Source organism: Coturnix japonica, chromosome 1, assembly GCF_054131305.1.
Source record: "Coturnix japonica strain WE chromosome 1, WE-NBRP24, whole genome shotgun sequence".
NCBI classification, from domain to species: Eukaryota; Metazoa; Chordata; class Aves; order Galliformes; family Phasianidae; genus Coturnix; species Coturnix japonica.
In genome coordinates this window covers 11,478,879-11,502,218 of record NC_140663.1, presented here as the reverse complement: position 1 = coordinate 11,502,218, position 23,340 = coordinate 11,478,879, and the positions used below count along the sequence as shown (strand labels likewise).

Below are 23,340 nucleotides of genomic sequence, written 5' to 3'. Positions count from 1 at the left end.
AATTAATAAGCTATTAACAAAATTACAGTAGTGAATTCTGCACTTGAGTACAAATCTTGAAGTCAATAATTTGTACCATACCCAGTAAGAAAGAGCACAGTGTCTGCAAATAATACAAGAAAGCAACCTCACCCTATAAAACTGTAATTAACATTGTCCCTCCTTGCACCATATCTGTGGGGCTTTGCTTTGGGAATTGTACAGTACTGCAAATATAAGTGCTTCCTTAATTTCTTCTTAAAGAAATGTTTCTGAATGCTCTTTGAACTGTATTTTAAATATTGTTCTGCTATGTTGAGACTGTCACAGGAACATGAAGGACAGATTAAAGGGTGCAATTATCCACAGCAGGCCTGAACAGAAAATAAAAATTCTCTTTTGTGGAAAAAATGTAAGATTTAGAAGACTAGAGGTTTGTTTTCCATATGTCAATTGCCTATATTTCAAGATGATGTTCAAAATAAAAGGGAAATACGTTAGCAAAGAGAGCAGATTCCTGGGGTATGAAATATTCCATTTCCACCTGTGCTGGCAACAGGGTGGAACAGAAGCAGAGCATCACTCTCTGACATCCAAGCTGGATATTCAGCCTCCTGCATCTCTGCTCACAAACTCCTCATGGGACCAGAAGATATTTCCTCAGAACTGTGTCTTTGCAAAAACTTTTGTTAAAGATTGTCAACATTTTCTGACCCAATTTCCCTATTTCTATGCCATTTCCGATACAAAAGAATTGCAGAATGTATAAAGGCTGCTCTGAAAATCATGCCCCCTATTTTATTATGTTAGTCCATAATAATTTTGACCAGAAGTGGTTGCTGATGATATGGTAGTAGAGGTTGAACCTTCCCACCAATAATCCATTACGTGCTGTTGCCATGTGATAGATGGCAGCAGAGGGGCAGTGTCTGACACAGAAGTGTGGATGAAGCAAATGTGTTTTATTGAACTTCTCCATGATGTAAAAATTGCACTCGTTGATATTCATCAGTGCTTGCTGAACATTTATGGAGACCAACCAGTGGTTATGAGCACAGTGAGAGGTGTGTTTCAGCAGTGGTGACAGTGATGGGAAAGACAAACCACATTCTGGATTGCCATGCACAGCTGTCACACCACAAAATGAAGATTGTTTTGATCAGCTCATCCACAAGAATCAGAAAATTGTAATCATGGAACTGTGTACAGAGCTGAATGTCAACTTCAGTGCACTAGAAATGATGGTGGCAACATTGGAATACTGCAATATTTGTGCCAAGTTGTTCCCACAAATGCTAACATGGGAACAGAAAGAAAACTATATGCAGTTTTTCAGGACCTACTGAACCAAGACCAGGCTGAAGGTGACAGTTCTCTGGATCTCATCACTACCAGTGATTAGATGTGGTGTAACCACTATGAGTCAGAGACAAAACAGTGACCCTTTAAGTGTGAACTCCCCATCAAAAAAAAAGTTCAGGACACAACCTTCAGCAGGAGAAGTGATAGGAAAGGGGTGATGCTGACTTTCCTGGAACATAGACAAACCATCAGCTCTGTCTGCTGGGCCGCAACACTGTCTAAGCTGAAGGACCCAACTTCCAGAGTCAGGCCAGAGAAGAAGACAACCTTGCAACATGATAATGCCAGGCTTCATGCCCATTTGAAGATTGTGGAGCACATTGCCAGTCTTGGCTGGATCACCGTATAGTCTGGATTCAATGCCTTTCGACTTCCATCTGTACAGGCTGGTGAGAGTTGGACTGAGTGAGCAACATTCTTCTAGCTACAACACAATCATAGCATCATACTGGGTAACCTCTGGTGGAGATTCTTACAAGCATAGCATACAGGCTCTTGTTCATCCCTGGCAAAAATGAATGGGTGGTGACTATGTTGAAAACTAGTGTTTTGTAGGTGAGAATTTACTTCATCAAACGATTTTATTGTGCTTTCTGTATCTGTTGTAATTTCCGTGGAAATAAATAAGAAGTGTTGTTTTTGGAACAACTTAAATATGATTACTAATCATAATTATTATGAGGTGGAAGGGAACTTACTGTCCAGCAGTGTAAGACTCCAGATCAACCTAATACAATGTGTTTCACTACTGACTTTTCTATCTACAAGGTTCATTAGTAAGTAAAGGTTCTTTTATTCTTTGGTATAAATAACATGGTGGCTTGGCAGACTGCACCTCTCTTCCTTTCTTTCATTTTGGAAATGTAGGAAATACCAGTCTCAAGAAAAGAATGTCATTGAGGTCATTGTGTATGAACAGAGACAGCTGCTGTGTCAACCACATCTCTCTTGGTGTGGTCAGAAAATTTGCTGAGGGTACACTCAGTCCCACTGTCCATATCACTGACAAAGATGTTGAGGACAACCAGTCCCAAGATGGATCTTTGGGGACTCTTGTCACTGGACTCCACTTGCTCATACTGCCACTGACCACAGTCCTTGCTGTGGCCATCCAACCAATTCTTTATCCATTAACTAGTAAATACATCAAATCCATATTTCTCCAATTTAGAGATAAGAATATGGTCCAAGGCTATGTAAAAGGCTCTGCACAAGTCCAGGTAGGCAACATGAAGCAGTAGGCTTCATAAATAGAATTTGCTATTAGTAACATGCATCTTTCTACTGTTATTTTTTAATCACATTAGTTAGGGCCTGTTCCTTAAAATTAACACTTAAAGTGATCTTCATATCAGAGGATAGAGCTATCTCTGGTGTCTCTAGCATATGTACTACTTTGAATGTCCATGCTTGTTAAATCTAATTTAGATCCATGTATCATCCTGTCATTTCTTATGTAAAGAAGAATTTCAAGAGTCAGATGAGTGATAAATGTATACAAATGTACTGTTCAATCAACATCTGCATCTCTGTCATGCCATCACCAAGAGATATCTATCTTTACAGATATTGTTTTCGTTTATTTTTCTTTACGTGCCAGTTATTTTATGTTGTAGAACTTTCTAGTTTCCATTATAATTCTGCCTAAAAGGAAAGAATCCCTGGAAACCTCCATGATCTGCATCATTCATGACCTCAAGTTGTTTTGTGGGTCATCAAAGAGACTGTTTTAATTGAGCTAAATAGAGCATACGAAAGATCAATGGAGCATTGCGAGATTTTGTCATGTAAGTTGAAGTAAGCCCAACCATGTTATTCTGTGCTTCCCTTTGGCCCAAGAGACCCATTTTCAAAATTGTATTTTGATTATATTGCACATTACCTTTAAAAGATCTGCACAACTAAATAGGGTTAGGTTAAACTCTGCTTCCATTAACATATTTATACTTGTGTCATAAAAGCTTTTCAGTGACGCTAATCTTGCTAATTCCTGTGTAAATGACTGACAGTTTTAAAGGAGGATTTTCAAGCAGGCACATTGTTAGTCTGTCACAGCTTAGGTCAATAAGAAAACTGGCAGCTCTTAAGAAGATCTAAAAATACATTTTGAAATAGTGTGAATGGTTAAATTGATAAGCAGACTGCTGAAGTGTTGAAAAGGCAGTTTTTGAGGTTTTCATGCTCCACATTGGTGGTAGAGATTGTTTCTGCTAGAAGTGGACAGGAAATGGCTTTGTCATCCCTCAAAGACTTCAAATCTTAAACATCTTCTCATTCTCTGATTCGCTCTGAATGATTGGATTATTGGGTATTAATGATTCTAAATATTGCATTGCTTTACTGCCTTATGACTTTCAAATACTTCATTATGAATAATTATGTATCAGACCAAAATAATGTACAGTTTTTCAAATTTCTAATGTTTGAAAATATTAAGTTTTAAAGGAACCAGTGTTTTCATGCTGAAAACATATTTTCAGTAGAAAAACTTAATTGAAAAATTCTGCAGGAGCTCTTTTAATTATCACTAAATAGAAAATAAGAATAAAAAAATCTGACAAAGATCATGTCATCATACATTAGAAGAAACCCAGCAATTCTTGTTTCATTCTTTGCTCATGTATTTGTTAAAAGTGTAAACACTCAAGAAGATGAAAAGAATATTTTTGGTTATTACCTTTGTATTTAATGGCTGGCATAGTAGATATGGAATATGTGCTTTTTCATGTTTCATTCATCTGTAAACATTCTATTACACAATATGAACAGAAGGCAGTTGTGTATTAATCATTTTCACGCCAGAAAAATAATGAAGTACTGGAACAACAAAGCACTAAATATACTGCTTTCTGTAAAAATGAACTCCTAGAACATGTTTTGTTTGAATTTATCAGTAACGTGCTGCTACACTTTCTCTGCCCACTGTTGACCTCTCCAGGTGGGACATAATAGGTGCTGTCGTTGGTACTGAATGTGGGACGTTGGAATCTGGCTCATCTATGGTGTTTCTCAGAGATGGTGAAAGAAAAATATGCACTCCGTATATGGACACTACTGGATATGGGAACTTACGGTTTTATTTCAGTATGGGTGAGTGTGTATTCCCAATAAATCAGAAGTGAGATTTATGAGATTCAGATTTCATAATGCACATAGGAAATATTTTAAACATTCCTTGGAAAAGGATGGCTCAGATTCATCACAGTTATGCACCTACAAGGATGTAAGACAAATTTTGGACTGTGAACTCTTCTGATGTTCACAGAAATGTGAAAACGTGGTGGGCACACAAATAGCCCTCCTGAAAATATTCTTTGAGATATCACTGACTTGCAGATCTTTCTTAGCCAGATGGGGCATTCTGGGTTTAGGATCCCTTAAGAGACTTTTTTTTCCCATGGATATATCTAGCCAATTTGATTGGTTTAAACATTTAGTTCCAGATTAAAACTGCTACATGAAGGTGTGTCCATGCAAGGTCAGTGTCTAATTTTCTTTTGTAATTAGGGATGTGATCAGTAAAGTTACTGAAAAAATGCAGTTGGTTCAACATGAGACACTTGTGCTAGACTAGCTAAGCTATTCTCTGGACTCCAGTGACTGCATAGGTTGGATATCCCTTGATATAAAAGGGAACTTACACACCTGCTGCACACATAGTTTTGGGTTTACACTTGTCAGTCCTCATGCAGGGTTCACAATGCAAACACAAGTGTGCCTTAAAAGTCAACATAGTGCTGGCAGATATAAGTGGGGACTTGGACAGCCAAAGCCTGCTGGAGCACCTTCTGCTCAAAAGTTCTTAGTTTATCACTCTATTCAAAATCATTTTTACCCAGGGTCAAATTCATCTCTCATGCACAAAACACACCATTGACCATTATAGCCTTGGAAAGAGTCTCTGTGTCTCATCCCTTGTGGAAAGAACTGATGTGGTGTCAGCATCTTCTCTGGACCTTCCTTTTAGAATGAAGTGCAACTTCAGATATTTACTAGGGCTAAAAAAGCATTTAGGGGCAAATTTGTGCTATCGTTGATCCTTCCCACTGTTGTGATCAGTACAACTGCATTAGTTAGTTCTTTTAACTAACAAGAATTGCTATGGACACTGTGTCTGCCATTCAGTACCTTGCAGTGTTTTTCCACCACTTTTATTTTGCACATAAAGGAAATTGCATTATGTTATTCTCTCAACACCATGTTTAGAGTAGGTGAGGGTTTTTGTTTAAAGGTAGAGAATAATAAAATAATAAAGGAGGAAGCAGATACTAAACTTATGACCTCCAGAAGCTACCTTCTGAATCAACAAGAAAAAACACCCTGTATTTAATGAGTGGAAGGCCTCATGTTATGGCTCTAAATTGTTGCACATCTCCTCTGTGGTATGTGAATTACCAATAACACGCAGGAAGAAGAGGATGCAATTTGCCAGTTCTCCCAAGCATTACAGCACCTGCAAGAGAAACAGGAAAGAAATTTGCTCAACCTTCTGAACCTAGGGGAGAAGTTGTCAGCACATACAGGCACAGAGAATAGAGTGTTATCATTAGAAAGTGTATTTTGTTGTATTCATGCATTAAGTAGATCACAGTTTAAGCACTCCAGCAAGCAGAGAATTTGAATGAACACGTGGATATTTCTTACTGCAGCATAATAAGCATCAAAAATGCACATCTTACCTAGCTTTCTAGATTGCTTTGCCTATCCCATTCCAGGAGCTGGGCATCTTTAGTGAAAAGATGTAGAGAAAGTACTTAGTTTATGCAACTTTCCTATTATGGATAGTTCAGAGAAACTTCCTCATCCTGTTTTCTGCTGTTTTTTTTTTTTCAGTACCTGTGGTACCCCTAGTGTACAGGAAAATGACAGGTTTCCTGTTTTAGTTACAGATATTCTCTTAAAAATCTTTTCCAGACTGCCAGACTAGTTTGGTGATGTCCATTGTATAAGTGTTATGTCATACTCGTTCCACAAACTTGCCAATATATCTGCTCTTCCAGAGAAGAATATCAAGTGTTTTTAGATTCTACCAAATGAAGATACGTGAAATCCTGCCTCATTCCAGTGAGATTACCGTATCACACACATTCTGCGTGATACAGTAGATTCAATTCATCCTATTTAGGATATGGTATAGACAATAGAAGAAGTAGCACAATGAGTAAGATTTGCAGCAGTATCTCCCCCTTTCCTACTGAGAGCAAGTTCTCAGCAGCAAAACTATCAGATGAGTATTATTTGAAGTCCTCATTTACAGTGTGTTGCTTCATGGGGTGAGTACCAGGTAACAGATTGCTGATCTCCTTCAAAGAGAAGCTTCAAAGAGAACTCAGAAAGCAGAACATTTCTATGTGAACAGGATTTGAAACATGCAGATAGAAGTATTGTTCTAGCCACAGCATTTTCTATTTAATTTGGTTTTTTTTTAAGCAGATTAAGAGAGTTGCTTGAGGTTTTCATAATTGTCAACACCCTTATCTCTGACGTAGTAGATCAGATCAAGTAGTTCTTATACAGTATGTCCTTAGGGCTTGTGTTCTTTTCTTTCATACCTTAAGATAAACAATGTCTGATAGTAGTTATTTTTTAAGTTTGTCTGCGTAATATGATCCTACTTTCCAATAACAAGGACCTCAGATAATTTTTTTCTCCTTTAAATGTGTGTTGTACAGGGGGAACTTGTGATTCTGGGGAATCCCATGAAAATGATGTCATCCTTTATGCCAAGATTGAAGGCAGAAGAGAACACATAGCTCTTGATACCCTGACCTACGCTGCTTACAAGGTAAATCACCTTAAACAAAGTAGATGGATAGAATGGATAGGTCAGTCTTAGGAGTGTGTAGTGGTAGGACAAGGAGTAATGGCCTAAAACTTGAACGTAGGAAGTTCAAATGTACAAATACACGTGATGCATACGCATGTGAATGTGTTACAGTTTCAAATGCAATATGTTTATATATTGTGGAGGAAACTTGGTGGTAAACATGCAGCTGATTTCAGCCACAGATCCATGTGCATTTTCGCTGTAACTGTAGCATTTAGAGAAGTGATGTTTATAGTTACAGTAGGGTTTGACCTGAATTTGGTTGAGTCATCTGCATTGTTTCATTGTACGTAGTTTTCCTCCTCTCCTGGTTCTGTGTGAAACACAGGGTAGGACTTTTTCAAAACTGAGGAAACTGTAATTGTAAAATAATAAAACATTAATTGGAGAATTCAGGGAGAGACAGGATCTGAAATTACGCTGAATTCATTGTGAAGCTTTTTTTAAAGCAAGCAGTTTTAAAGCTGACATCCTCCTTCGACATAATAAAGGTCTAATTGCATTCCTTTCGGACAAAGGCTGGGCTTCATAAAGCAATACTTCCATTTATTTCAGCATTACACCCTCCCCACAAGTCTGTGAACTCATATGGTTACTCTCTTCTCACGTACTCAGCCCTGCAGTTACACTGCGTTTGTTCTCTGAGCTGAGAGACTGCAGGACAAGTATCTTCTTCCAGCTGAGCACTCATACAACAGACCCATTTGATTCAGAATGCAGAAGATACAGTCTGTCCTACTGTGCCTTTACAACCAAACTGATCCGACTAAGCTGATAAGCAGCACTTGTACCCAGAATGCCGGTAGCTATGCTCATAATATAAAATAAGTTTTATTTGACTTCTACTGTGGAAAACAGGTGGCTAAAAGAAAAGTTAACATTCAAGGAGAGAAAGGGCATGTTCCATTCAGCATATCTGAAGCCACTTCTTGTAACTTTTCCATGTAAGCCTTTTTCATATTATTTCTTTTATTTATGCTAGATTTCATTTCTTTTAAAGGTTCCATCTTTGGTTTCTGTTGTCATTAGTCCGGACCTGCAGACTCCTGCAACCAAATTTTGCCTGAAACAAAAGAGTCACCAAGGCCACAACAGAAATGTCTGGGCTGTGGATTACTTCCATGTCCTTCCAGTGCTCCCTTCCATAGTGACTCACATGATCCAGTTTTCCATCAATCTGGGTTGTGGAACATATCAACCTGGTAACAGGTACAACAGGCGAGATTTCTCTTTCAATTATCAGTAGTTTGGTGCTTTGTTTTTACAGAATCTGTTTGAGTATTTGTGGGTTTTTGGTTTTATTTCTCCGAAAGAATGAAGCCAACTAATGACAAGTATAAGCTGCTCAAAAGTGTATGTTTCTCCTGAATTCCACTGGCCCAGGCTGATATATATCCCATGCAATAAAGAGTATATTAAATAGCCTTCCAGATCAAAGTATACTTTGGATTCTTTTCTTAATGAAGGTGGAAAGTGTTAAAGACAGCAGCCTACTGACCTCCAAAATATTATTCATGCCACAAGCATAATTCTTGTAAGAGTGATGATAAATAGCATTCATCTTTGAAAGGCACCAGTGTGAGAACCTCACTGTTCGCAGACTGACCACAAAATTCTTTTGTTGGCTTCACTTCCTTCAGACATTCATTAAAGTTATGGGGAAGTAAATGGGAAAGAATGAAGTCATTTGCTTTTTTTTGTTTTATAAGATCATAGAAATGTTTGTGGAAAGTGACTTTCTCAGGTCATTTAGTGAAACCTAGTGAGATTACTACCAGTATAGGTCAGGTCACACAAGGCACTGCCTATCCATGACTTGAAAACTTCCATGGATGGACATCATCTAACCTATCTGGGTTTCACTGTGTTTCTCTGTAGTAGTATTTCCACTTGCCAGTCTCTACCAGGTATGGTCACAATGCCTTTCTTCTTTCTTTTCTTTACTGTGTTACCAGTGTCAGCTTGGAATTTTCAACCAACCATGGCCGCTCCTGGTCCCTGCTCCACACTGAGTGTTTGCCTGAGATATGTGCTGGGCCCCATCTTCCCCACAGCACCGTCTATGCCTCTGAAAACTACAGCGGGTGAGAGTGTTCTCTGCAATCCTAAGTGAGATGCAGGATTAGAGAAGGAAGTGAATTATGGGTGACAGGAGAAAGAAGCAGAGCACACAACCTTGTATCATCTTTCATTTTTGACCGGCTGAACACACCAAGGGAGGAGCATTCTGGTCTTCCTGGCTGCCCAGTAATGAAATTTGAAAAATATGAGACTGCTTCTGTTGAATAATATATATATATTTTTTTCCCTGATGCTATGGATAAATTACAAAAAGAAAAGGGGAAGGGGAGAAGGGAGGCTGCATGCTGGTAATTAAAAAAGAAGTTATACTGTGTAAAAGCTGCAGAAGTTTTCTTTTTAGTCAGAGGAACCATCAGTCAAAGCCATATTTACATCCTCAGACACCTTTTCTCACCTGGAATACTGGTGTTGGGTTGCAATGAGGTGCATCCTCTGTGCTTCAGCAGATGAAGTATCTTCAGTACTGCTCTGACTGTGCCACCTTGTCATCCCATGGCTTCCCAACTTCCATAAACACTTCACAGCCATGGGTAGAAAACCCATGAGAAGAAAACGCAGCTGAAGCACAGCATGATGTGGTTACTTCATTTTTGTATCGTCTTCATAGCAACTGTTTAGATCTGGTGTGTGCAGCAGGTGCAGACCAAGTGGATGGCATGGGAAACAAGGCCCAGCTGGACAGTGGGTCGCATCCTCCACGCCCCATTTCCTATTCCCAAGGGGTTTCCACCCAAAAGAGTTCAGCTGCACTGAAAGGTTGAATCTAATACGCAATTTAGGTGATATTCACTGGGATGGAGAAGGTTCTGTAGTGATATAGGTGAAGAGCCTTACTGACTTCAGATATTCATAAAGGGGAAAAAAGACGACTGGGCTTTATAATCTAGTAATTAATATTCATATATTGTGTGAAAATATCACAGGCCGTGCTCTGTTTATACTTTCTAAAGCCAGAGTAACTTGATTCATTGAACATTTTTTAGAATTAAAAATTCTCACCAAGCTTTTGCAGTGTAAGCAAACACATTCAATCACTTAGATTGAACATTAGAATTTGTGTTATATGTATTTCAGGTGGAACCGAATAACTACTCCTCTTCCCAATGCAGCACTAACAAGTGACACCAGAATTCGCTGGAGGCAAACAGGACCGATCCATGGCAATATGTGGGCAATCGATAACAGTCAGTATTCTTATCCACAATAATGCTACAACAGAAGAATACATTTTTATACACTGCTCCAAGTAAATATTTTCCAGAATCAGAGATCACATGACTCTCAGTTTGTTAAATTTGTTTTCTTCTCATGCTCAGTAGCAAGTGCATTTAAAGCCAGAGGGAAATTCTCTCACTTGAAAAGACAATAGACTAGTAGATCGTTCTTTTTATTATTATTATTTTAAGTGAATGCTTTCGGGGAAACAATATTGCTGGGAAGCACTTAATACGTAGTCCAAATTACATGTATAGGTACCATGCTGTACTATTAAGGACACATACTGTGCTAGCCTAAGCAGCAGTTACGGCATCTGAGATGTATTTTTTCCTTCTGGATATGGAAGACCTTCATAAGGCAGCACTGCTACCAAAGTACTGATAAAAGTTACATTGCTTTCAATGTCTTAAGGAAGGACCCTCTGTTACATGGAGTATATCTTTTTAGGAAATTATTTTTCCCTTACCTCTTTTTTAAATGGATGTAAAGAACTGAGAGGAGCTTATAGTTATTCATATAATTATAAAACTTAGTATAGAGAATAGTATAGGGAAAAATTGAAGCACAGATAAATACTTAGGAATACATGATAAAATGCATAAATTGTATTAAAACCAGAAATCAGTGTGAAGGAAAGGACTAAGTGAGTAGGTGCAAAGTTTTTAGCCTCAAATGTTTTGGGACCATGTAAACAACACTCAGAATTTATTTTGTTAGATACATGAAATAAGATTTCAGTTCTTTACAACAGAACACAACAAAACTTTGAATATTAGTGTACAATTCACATATCTGCACTACCTCTGCTTATAAACAGTGAGAGCTCTGGCAGAGTTTGGTTGAGATCTAGAACTGCTTTTAAGGGAATGGAGCATTAATCTTTTTGTAGATGCTAGTGGAACTGAAGTTTTAGCATGCACTGTAGAAAAAGACTTCATAAATATTGGCAAGCGACTGAAATTCTTGGAAAGTAAAAATGTCAAGGATTCTGCACTCTGACTTTTAGCATCACAACTGTTTCTTCTGTGAATTAAGTTTTAAATGAAATCTGGAAGCTGGCCATCTTTTAGAAACTCTGGAAAACTGCCAATTTTCATAAAGATTTTTTAATAGTAAAAGACGTAATTACATCTTTAACACTTCTACTTTGACCGCCTTCTCAAAGAGACCTTAAAGGAGACAAATAAATCAAACAGAGCAGAATTTTTGCACACTGAAAAGTGAGAAAATCTAGAAATTGAATGAAGTCCGATAGGGAGTTAGTTACAAGGAGTGACTAATGGAGATTTACAGAGTGTCTGCCAGGGTGTACTGACACATTGCTATCACAGAGTCGTAGAATTGCTTGGGTTGGAAGGGACCTCAAGGACCATGAAGCTCCAACCCCTCTACTGCATGCTGGACCGCCAACCTTCATGTCTAATACTAGACCAGGCTGCCCAGGGCCTCATCCAACCTAGCTTTGAATGACCAGGCATGGGGCATCCACAGCCTCTCTGGGCAGTGGAATAAGTATTGTTTGTTAAAGATTATTTCAAATTGGTCATTATTTGGGTGATGTTTCAAAAGTCACAGTGCGAGTAGGTAACTCCAACGCTCATTATTCAACAGGAAGGATAAGGCTGAGTCTAAGGCTTGTTTATCACATCCTGATGAAAGAACATTGCCCCCAAGTTCTTGTTTTGGGCTATACTCAGATTAATGCATTTCTTTGTAATGAGATGCAGATTATACTGAGATTCGCTAATCCCTCATATGATTCACAAGATATCAGTGCTGTTGATTAGGAGTCATTGGAGGAAAATGAAATAAAAAACAAGTCTGAAATGTTTCTGAATTTCATTGCATTTGAAAGAATCGGTGAAAGTGCATATTTCCTTGTTACTTAAGACACATCAGGGCAGATTCTAATTTTGATAAATGCAATGAGGTTAAAGGAGTTAGTTTCACTGAAAGAAGCAGTGGCATGTTTTAAAAAATTGATGAAAGTACTACTGGGATATATTTCTGAAACAAAATGAAGGTAAAGGGAAGCAAGAAAATGGTCAATACATAGCAGGTCATCATATGTTTTGACAATCCTAGAAAAATCAGGTACTTGATTTAGATCACTAGGGACTGAAGCCACAGGCAGACTTTACCCATTAAATAGTAAATTAGCCCTTAATACCCTATACAGAGTGCAAAATTCCATTACTTGCTTCTACAGCAATGTACAGTTAATTGCATTTTGTTCTTTTGTAGACCTCTTTCAGTTAGCAGGATTCAGATAAATGCAATACTTTTATGACAATACTTTCTTGTATTCATTATATTCAATTTATCATGTAATCCTTCATCTGACTAATTTCTTCTCTCTGCAGTTTATATTGGTCCATCTTGCCTCAAATTCTGTTCAGGCCGAGGACAGTGTACTAGAAATGGCTGCAAGTAAGAGATATAATTCAATACTTGTGTTCAGTCTTTGTCACATAGCTTACTCAAAGATCTGAAAGTTGAAGTGATTTCCATCTAAGCCCTTACTTTTTGAGATGACTGAGTATAATATACTTCACAGAATGCATAGAAGTCACTCGAGTGATACAGATCGATCTTTCTAAACAGCAGCATATTTAATATTTTTTCATAATTTTCTTCTTTGAAAGAGTCTGAGTTCCACTTCACCTTAAACTGTGCTACAGAGCCCATTGAAATGGCAGTGTTGCATGTTTTATACTGTTTCTTAGAGGTTATTTGGGGCTGTATCATTTCTATATTAAAGTTCAGAGAAGAATCTATGTAATATCATATAGCCCAACAAACTTCAAGGACAGAGGTCAACACTCCACTTTTTTTATTCTTTTTTTCTGGAAGTATGGCTTTTTTTTTTAAGTGTTTCAGCTGAAAAGTAAGATCCAGAAACATTTTCCAAATTATGGTGTCACTATTTTTAGGTGTTGCAGAGAGTGTGACCCACAGGGCCTTCTATTATGTTGCACAGCTGCTGGTAATCACATCTGACGTGCTACAGATAAAATCATTTGACATATGAACTATTGTAAATTATGCCTGAAGTATTTTTGGTCTAAAAATGAATAGAAACATTTGTATACTACTTGTTATATGTAGATTTTGAGTGGTTGGTGTTCAAAACTTCGATATTTTTAAGAAATGGACAGATCAGTACTAGCTAGTAGAAAGGTGTTGGCTCCCTAAATAAGGTATAGAGACGTTCTTGGTCCTCATATTTTGGGGGGGGGGGGGACTTTGTAGGCACGGTATCATCTGTTCTTGAGAGGTTTCAGGCATGTACTGGGCTGCTAACCACCTCTAAGAGAAGATGGGTCCAGGAAGAAGGCATTAACTACACCATTGGATCTCCTTCACCCCCAGATGTGACCCTGGCTTTTCAGGGCCAGCATGTGAGACGGCATCGCAGACCTTCCCAATGTTCATCTCAGAGAGCTTTGCCAGCTCCCGCCTCTCTTCCTATCACAACTTCTACTCCATCCGTGGAGCCGAGGTCAGCTTTGGCTGTGGGGTTCTGGCCAGTGGCAAGGCTCTGGTGTTCAACAAGGATGGGAGACGGCAGCTCATCACTGCCTTCCTTGACAGTTCCCAGTCCAGGTGAGAGCAAAAGGGTAGCAGTGTGAGATATGGAAACAGGGGAATTGTACTGTGACAGGAAATCCCCCCCTTTCAGAAATAGCCTTGTGTATTATGAAGGTGATCATTTAGCAGGAAGAAAAGTTTTTAAAAAACCTTGTAATGCCATAGTTTAAATCTGAGTTCATAGCTGTACAGCCTGTTTTCATTCCCTGCTTTGTAAACAACAGAGCCCAAAATAGACTGGAGGGAAGTTATTGTACAGTGAGGCTGGAAAATATTAAATGTTAATATCAAACTTGAGTGTCAAAGCCAAGTGCTAATTAATTATTTATAAGGATGTGTTTATTTGACAGCTTGTGGCAGCTGATTAGATCCATTCACTATCTCTCCCTCTTCTTCAGTGCCTAATAAATAATTAAATGCTGTACTGATTGGCATTCTTAAAATGTGTGTGCCACATTGCATTACTTGATAGTAAAAACAAAATCCACTCACAAAGGCGCATAAATGATATTTATCAAAATTTGTCTAAATTGAGAAGACCATAAATGAGCTGGTTAGGAACAACAACCAAAAAAAAACCAACAATCCATGATGTAAATGTTACCCTCAAATATATGTGTAATTCTGCTGCAGGTTCCTGCAGTTCACGTTACGCCTGGGAAGCAAGTCTGTGCTGAGCACCTGCAAAGCTCCTGACCAGCCTGGGGAAGGAGTGCTGCTGCACTACTCCTATGACAATGGCATTACATGGAAACTCCTGGAACACTACTCGTATCTGAACTACCACGAGCCAAGGTATAGGCATGAATGTGATGAAGGGTGTTATCTTCATGCAGTTGATGCTGGTCAAGTTAGTTGCTGCAGTGCTGAGTGAAGACATCTGTCCCAACGTGGGCGCATGGTGCAGGAGTGGAGTGATGTTCTTCTATTGCACACTGGAAGTTACTATTTCCCCTAAATAAGTGCTACTGTTTTGAACACGACTAATTTTTGTCTGCTTTTATAAAAATCGAATGCATGGATTTGGCAGCAGCCAAGTCTCAGGTGACACAACAGAACAAGCAGTGAGGGATGAGGGGAAAAAATTTACTTGTGGGAAATAGGGATGTATCTCATCCCATGGAAGCATCCACTTGTAAAGAAAAATTAACATAAATTATTTGTAGCTTTGAAGCCATAGATACCTTCACTACAGCATCCTCTGGGACTAGGAGTTTGCAGGCAGCATAGGACAGCTGAGAAGAAATCCAGACATAAGGGTCTCTCTGGGTCAGCAGGGAAGTTGCTCCTGCTCTGTTTAGGAATGGGATTACATGACTGAGCCTGTGCTGGGGGTTGGGCACAGGGCCCTGGGAGGAGCTGATGGTGACTGTTCCTGGGAATTGTGCAAATAATAAACAAGCCAAACAAAGGGCTCAGCTCATCTAACAGCACCTGTATATGGCACCAGATTAGGGGGAAATGTATGGAAAATATAGAGAAGAATATACTCTCTACTGTTACATTTTTGAGACCATCCAAAACTTTTCATAAAGCACATGCAAAATTAGGAGTTTCTGTAAGCATTACTGTATTACAAACCCAGAACCACCCAGGCTGGCTCTGCTCAAACCTGCCCTAATCTGGAAGCAGCCACCCTCACCAGCAAAGCCAATACATCTCAATGAAAGAAGATGCTCTCTGAGTGGGCAAACAAAAGGAAGAAGCAAAAGTGGCATCACGGGGCTCTCCCCACCACTGTGCCCAGATACAGCTTTGTACCAGGCATTGCCAAAGTAAGCTATCTCCATTTTGTTAAGAAATCTATTACAAAAAATATTTTAAGAATATTCTATGAGAAAAAACAGAACAATCAACATTCTAATTTTTTGGGATCAATAAGAAATATTCAAAAATCTGAGAGGAATGACTGTATTTGGTAAAACTATACTATATGTGGGCTTTAATTTCTGTTCAGTGTTTCTGAAGGAAAGATCATCCAAAACACTCACAAACCTTCAAAAGATCTTTTCCCCATCTTTTATTGTAGCCACATATATATTTTATATGGCCCTATTTCTAATTTGTAGATTAAAGATTAAAACTGTAAGGCCTTTATTTCCCTAAAGGTTTTTAATATATAGCTCTATTAATTTTTTATAACAAAAAGGAAAATACACATTCTAGTGACTGATTTTAATGGAGTTTAAGGTATCAGCGTAGTAAATTTTACTAGTGCCAAACACTTCTTTTTCTCTTTGCTCTTAAGTATTAAAAAATTTATGTTGTTCTCACAAGGCAAAGAGCTAAGCACAACACATGTAGATTAGAAAGGTTTTGCTATGGGATATGTAGAAAAATGGCAGACGTACAAATGCGAAGGTAGAGCTGGCAATAATTATGATGAAGAACATGAAGAGCACTTCACCTTTTTTGTATTATGTTGTCTAAAAATATCAGCATTTTTGGTAACGTAGATGAACTGCTATGAAGTTTGGCAATCAATCTGTATCCAGAAATTTAATTAATCTTCAGTCACACAAAAAATAATTACACATTTAATGTTCTGCTGAAAAGGTGCATTTAATCTGCTAACATTTGACAGCTGCATTTTTCTTCTCAGTAGAACAGCAGTGGCTTTTCAATATTAGGTATGCGCATAGCTTGAAAGAATAAGATCAGAGCAAAGGTCTCCCAGCTGGTTTTTAGGAAATCTAATGGTAGCTGGTAATGTTAGTGAGAACACTTTTCTTCTCTGCAGCAGAGTAGTCATTAGCAAGGATCCCCCTCCCTCTCCATCTGTCTCCAACAAATCAAAGTCAGACAGGAGAAGCTGTTATAACTGGAGATGCAGTGAGGTTCTGCATACTAACATATGTGCCATATATGGTGGTTTGCACCAGTGTTTTTAAATTGTTTCTTTAATCCCCTGGGATGAGAAAATTATTTTAACATGCGTTAAATATTTTAAAGTCCAGTAGGTTTATTGGTGGTGTATGTCAATTTAGGATTTCCTGCAAATTGCTGTCAGTGAGAATTAATGTCCGCATGGGAGAATTTATGAGGGCGTAAGAGTGAAAAGAAAGTTGCAAGCATCAGTGACAGCAACAGTTACAAAGATGTATCCAAGGTTATAAGAGAGCATTAGCTCATGAGAGTGCCAGCTGCCTCCTGGATGCCACTTTCTTGCTAGCCAGGGTGCCAGTTTCCTCAGATTTGCCCTACTGGCCAATGAAAGGCAAAACCAGCAGCTCCTTTCAACATCAGTAGCAACTTAAGTCAATGGTGCCTTTAAAATCTGACCACAAAGTTGGTAGAGTTGGTGCTTATTAGGGAATCCTTGAGAGAAAGAAAGGTTGGCCTTGTGGATTATTTGCATACTGGAGAGAATTAGGATTTAGTCTTTCTCTTAGAAGGATATGAAATAGTTCATGCATCTGTTTGTCTGAGTAGCAAAAGAAAAGCATTTGCTGCTCACTAAGCTTGTGCCCTGCTAGTCCATTGCCATGGAGGCATGGCAGCATCTTCTCTGGCTGTCCCTAGACATTTCAGCCTATGAAGAGCAGGAAGCAGCTCCTAGAAATGCTGGTCAGGACTTCTTGAGCCCTTCCCACTTGATTAACCAAGCCATTTAATTCTTCTTGCTAATTGCTTAACATATTCATATTTAAAATCTATGTGACATTACACAGGAGTATTATACACTTACTCTTTAGAAGGCTAGATTAGGAAGCCATTTCAAGAGTGTGATTTTGCTATGAGTGCTGAAGGGAAAAGACTCATAGGCACAGAACATAGCATTACAACAAGCAGTTTAGGAAGCATTAAATCTGGAAGAAAAGAAAAAAAACAAAAACAAAAACAAAAACAAAAACAAATAACAACTTGGTTTTAAAGTATAAAATGATTTTTCCAGCTTACCTGATCAGTCATTTTACTCACATTTCCTCTAAAAGAGAAAGGAAAATATCAGCTACATGATGAGTTTGCCAACACTCCTTTTGCCAGCATGTAATTGTACAGTGATGGAGACAAATGTCCCTCTTGCCGTTCTGTTTTACAGCTCACGTGCATTGCATGGGGCAGTCTGGGCCTGGTGATTTATGGAGCTTTCAAGGAAGTGTCATTGCTGTAGCAATTAATGCACACTCCCTGCTGCTGTGTATGATAATTGCTCCTGGAAATCAGATATTACTCTTAATTTTCTTTGCAGTTTGTCAATTATAGGTTTGTTGACATAGGTGCCATGACAAATAGGGTGGCCTTGCATACCAGGAGAGCCTGTCCCTCACGTCCAGTAATATCTTTATGCAACCACAAAAGAAATATGTGTGCCGTAAAAGACTACATGAGATCACACTGCCAACAAGATGAAACTTTTCCACTTAAAAACTGACAATTTATAGAGATGGGTTCTGCTAGGACAAGAAAAACACAGGCATGACATCAGTGCTGTGCAGAAACAAGCACAGATGTAAAGATGCATTTCTTCAGATCAGGATAAAATCCACTGTGTCTAAGAGGGTGGATGCAGAATTTGTAAATCTTGGTTAGATGATCATTCCTTTGTCAGTCTAAACCCCTGACCTGCAGCTGGGTTTCTTTTGGCAAGGAAAATCAGCTTTAAAATGTGAACAGAGCTCTGCTGTAGAAGCAGAATTTACATCATTTTTTTGTAAATTCTCTTCTGTGGCTTTTTCACATGGCTGTTGCTTACCAAGAGAACTGATGATCCCCCTGTCCCTCTTACTATACCAGTGACTAAGGTATTTATGGGCTGCATTTAACCTATGATAATTAGTAAATAAAAAAAATTTTTTAAAAAAATCCCCATGAAATTATTGCCAATAGCAAGACTTTCCACAATGATTTTGTTTTGTTTTTCAGAATAATTTCAGTGGAGCTGCCAGAAGATGCAAGACAGATTGGCATTCAGTTCAGATGGTGGCAACCGTATCACTCTTCTCAGGGTGAAGATGTGTGGGCAATCGATGAAATTGTTATGACCTCTGTGCTTTTCAATAGCATTAGTCTGGACTTTACCAACCTAGTTGAGGTCACACAGTCTCTGGGATTCTACCTGGGAAATGTTCAGCCGTACTGTGGCCATGACTGGACTCTTTGGTGAGTGCTAATTCTGTTCTAATTTTGTTTTCTTTGTCTGTTTGTCCTACTAAGAACGAAGTTACTGTTGCATGTGAGTCATTTTGGCAGCTATTCAGAGTAATTGTGTTTCACCATCACATTATGGACAAAACTATAGTCACCAATCTAATTGAAATTAAAAGTAAGGTTTTACACATCACTGCACAGAGATTTAGGTTTGGTGGGAACTGTGAATGTAGCATAAAATATTAAAGAATCTCCAAATAGAAACAATTTGTAAAATTTCTATAATCATCACTTAAAATCCAATTGGATTAATATAATTATAGAGATTGTAGAGTACAGATGCTGACTATTTTTTATGTGTTGTTCATATCTGTTTATATGGCCATTATATTACACTATGGGGGTTGGTACATATGAGGGTTGGCCTCTTCTCCCCAGTAACAGCAGTAGGACAAGAGGGAATGGTTTTAAGTTGTGCTGGGGGATGTTCAGGTTTGATATAAGGAAAAATTTATTCTTGGAAAGAGCGGTGAGGCACTGGCACAGGCTGCCCGGGGAGGTGGTGGAGTCACTTTCCCTGGGGGAGTTCAAGAAACATGGAGGTGTGGTACTAAGGAACATGGTTTAGTGGGCAACATTGGAGTTAGGTGGATGGTTGGACAAGATGATGTTACAGGCATTTTCCAACCTTTACAATTCTATGATTCTGCATATTGCAGTGATATCCAAAAATGTGCTGTTCATTTAGAAATATAAAGGCAAGAAAACATCATTTACCCCAAAGCAATTAGTATGTTCCTTTAACAGTCAGAAAAGAGAAAAAAGTGAAAAAAAATAGAAAATGATGTGAGAGCTGTTTAAAAATAAATTTTTTTTTACTAAATCATGAATCTGTTTCAAAAAAATAAAAATAAAAACCTGGAGTACAGAAGTGTAACATTAGGAATTAATACCAGATAAGTCCATTTAACTTCTTTGTTTTGATTAGGAGTTTTTTGCTAGTCTGACCAACATATAAACCCGGTATAGCTTTAATTGGCAGCGGTATATTTATTTGGAGAAATTACAGCTGCAGTAATCACAGAAATCCTCAAGCAAATATAAATAATATAAATAATTTTAGCATCCCCATGGACACTGGGAGAAACACCGTTGGAATTTTATTAACAAGTACCTCTGAGCAATCTGATTTGACTTTCTGATCATCTGTCAAGCTAAAGGGAGTTGGTTTAGCGGTAGTAACAACACAGAACCCATTCTGGCGGTGATAATGAGGCGGTAGAAGCACCATTAACCACTTTAATAAGGACAAGGAAGGTACTCTCTGCTCATTAAAATGAAACAACATGTTAGGGCTCAAACTGTTTACGGCTTCTTCATCAAAGAGTTGGAATGGAAGCATTTTAATGACACAGTTTTCCTTCTGTTCTTCCAAGACTGGCTTATTACTGGGCAGCAGGTTATTTAAGATAGCAAAAGTTCCTATTTTCCTCCTCTGGCTCTCAATCAGACTTAGAAAAATAAACACTAAGGTAAATTCTCAATGCCATGTATTGGCTAGGATTTGCAGTGCTTGATCATAAGTGGTAATGTTGAATTTTCCATGCATCTAATAAAGAAGTGATGCCTGTGTAATATTCCCTTACTAGGTGTGTATAAGTATTTCTCATTATCACTGGAAGACATGAACTCTATCCTTCACTGACCTTGTTTCTCTCAAGGGAAATTTTTGAACTTATACAAAGTCTCTACAAATGGATGATAGTTAAATTAATTATTGTTGGCTTTTCCCAGCTGTGAGTCCATTTGGTTCTCATTTTCTAACTCATGACTTTATATGAGAAGAGTTTGCAGTAGCACTGACACCATCCTCTTGAGAAAAGTCTAACAACTGCTTTTTCATTAATAGAACTATGGTAAATACACTATGAATCATTCTACAGAGTGTCATCTCAAGGCCTATTTTTGCTGGATTGCCTTTAATTTTCTGCTCAGTCTTCATTTCTGCCTCAGAATCTGTGAATCTGAAGTATTTATGCTTAAAATTGGGGAAAATTCTTGAAGAGGGAGGTTGTTCTTTTTGGTATCTGGTTTCCTTCAGAAAAAGGGATTTGTTGATAAGTATGTGTTCTGAGCAAGGGTTGTTTTTAGTTGTTGTATAACGATTGATTTATAATTCAAACAGTCGCTTGATTTGATTCTTATTGTCAACATTTGGCTTGACTTTGGCTCTAACTGCAAGTGTAATGTGTGTTCTGAAAGCCTGAAGAACACACTTAAAATGAAGTAATGAATGGTGTACAATAATTCATCACCTCTCCAAAATGCTCATACACAGGCTGTGTTTTGACCCAAATGAAAATGCATCATATAAATAAAACAAACAGTCTTCAGTCAGACTATGGCATTATGATTGAACTTTGTGTAACAGATGAGAGTGTCCTGTTACTCCTGAGCTATCAGGGGAAGAGGCTGTAAATCTAGTTCATAGTAAACTACCATCATGGAGCAGTACAGCAGTACCTATGCAGCATGATAGTTTGTCTTTTAGTTTAATTGCTATTCTGTAACATGCAGAATTTTTCTTTCAGGTAATTAACTCAATTAAAATGCATTAATGCATTTAGGAATTATCTAATGAAATACGTATGAAGTGATATAAAAAGACAAAAACTTCTACCTTTGATGGGAGCAGAACTGGGGCCGGCATTAGCGTTTGGCTGGCATGTCAATGTCCTCTGTTAGCGCAGCTTTACAAAATAAGCTGCATCCATGTGGCTTTTCAGTATTCCTGAAAGTACTGGCCTTCAAGATGTGGTAACTCTGGGAATCCCAGAGCAGTTTGGAGAAATGCAGACCGGCTGACATTCACTGTGATATCATTCCCAGAAGTACCAATTAGTCGGCAGTGCTTGGAGGGAGAGCGATTGTTCTAAGGGCACCTATGGGTATTGTGTTCCTGCTCCTCCACAGGTCTAATTATATACAGGCTAGAAAACAATTCACAACTACATATTTATATAAAAAAAAGTGGCCTCTGCATTCTCAATTCCTGGAGAGTTGGGGGTTTTTTTTTGTTTTGTTTTTTGCTAATTATTGCTATGTCAGGGACATTATTCTGTCCTCTACAAAATCCAGAGATGTATTCCAGCTCTTTGACTCCTACATTTGGTATTCCATCAGAAAAGCTTACTCCAACTACATGCACTGAAGAGCTGGAGAGCAAAGTAGCAGCAAGTAGGGCGGAGGACCCACCTTTAATGCTACCTTTGTTCAGCTGGAGGCAATTTGTGGATGATAAGGGCCTTTGTGAACACATAATGTGATTTCCTCCCCTGAAAAGAGCTCCATATGGAGCATCAGAGATTGACTTCATCTCCTCATTAGCATTCTTCTTCACATTTCTTTAATATTTATTTTCAAGAGCTGTTTTGACTTTAATGCTCACTAAATGTACTGTGATCCACTGGCTAAATTGTTGCATTAAAATGAATGCTGAACTTAGAAGGCACTAATCAAGATTAGAATTGCCACTAGAAAAAGAAAGATACATTTTCTTATTGTTTGTTTGTTTGTTTGTTTTTTGGTTTTTTTTGTTTTTGTTTTTTGCCTAATTTTATGGTAGTGTTATTGAATGGGGGGAATTTTTTGTGGTGGCAAAGAAACTGAAAGCTTTAATTCTTTTCACCTAGGCTGAGTACCACTCCCTCACTTAAATCACTTTGAGAAAGACAGCTTCTAAAGAGTCTTCTTATCAAACTGTTTTGTTTCAACTTTTTCATTCTGTTTAGTTGAGCTTTAAGGAACTTACGCATTACCTAAGCACAGCTCTGTTGTTTGCAGGACTGCAATGTTAAATCATTATCCAAATCATGGTCATGTGTAACTTTCAGCTAATTATACTGTGTGCAGCTGACTGATACCTGAAGAGCAGGGTTGTTGTACTGGCTTTTGTAGAACTTTGATTTCCAACATCAGCCATGAAGTTTCAAACTTCATGTGTTGCAGAAATTAATAGCAAGTCAGCTTTAATTTTTAAATTTCCTATATTTGTCATTTTGAAAAATGCAAGATAAAGTTTGGAAGAAAAGGAAATTAAGATGGTACAGTGCTGTAATTTATTCCTTAACTGCTCACTCTGGATAGGGAGCTATAGAAAAAAAAGACGTGGTGGGTGAATTTAGTTCAAA

At 38.2% G+C, this 23,340-nt stretch overlaps 1 protein-coding gene across 2 annotated transcripts in view; it reads left to right on the top strand.

Moving 5' to 3' along the window:
* RELN (reelin) overlaps positions 1–23,340 on the top strand; it is a 250,801-nt gene that overhangs the window by 150,532 nt on the left and 76,929 nt on the right. For both annotated transcript variants that reach the window (XM_015884323.3, XM_085513256.1), the window contains exons 12-20: positions 4,280–4,431; positions 7,014–7,126; positions 8,169–8,377; positions 9,124–9,252; positions 10,325–10,434; positions 12,832–12,898; positions 13,841–14,074; positions 14,693–14,854; positions 18,926–19,162. In XM_015884323.3, coding sequence (XP_015739809.2) covers positions 4,280–4,431; positions 7,014–7,126; positions 8,169–8,377; positions 9,124–9,252; positions 10,325–10,434; positions 12,832–12,898; positions 13,841–14,074; positions 14,693–14,854; positions 18,926–19,162 — 1,413 coding nt within the window. The remainder of the gene's footprint in view (positions 1–4,279; positions 4,432–7,013; positions 7,127–8,168; positions 8,378–9,123; positions 9,253–10,324; positions 10,435–12,831; positions 12,899–13,840; positions 14,075–14,692; positions 14,855–18,925; positions 19,163–23,340) is intronic.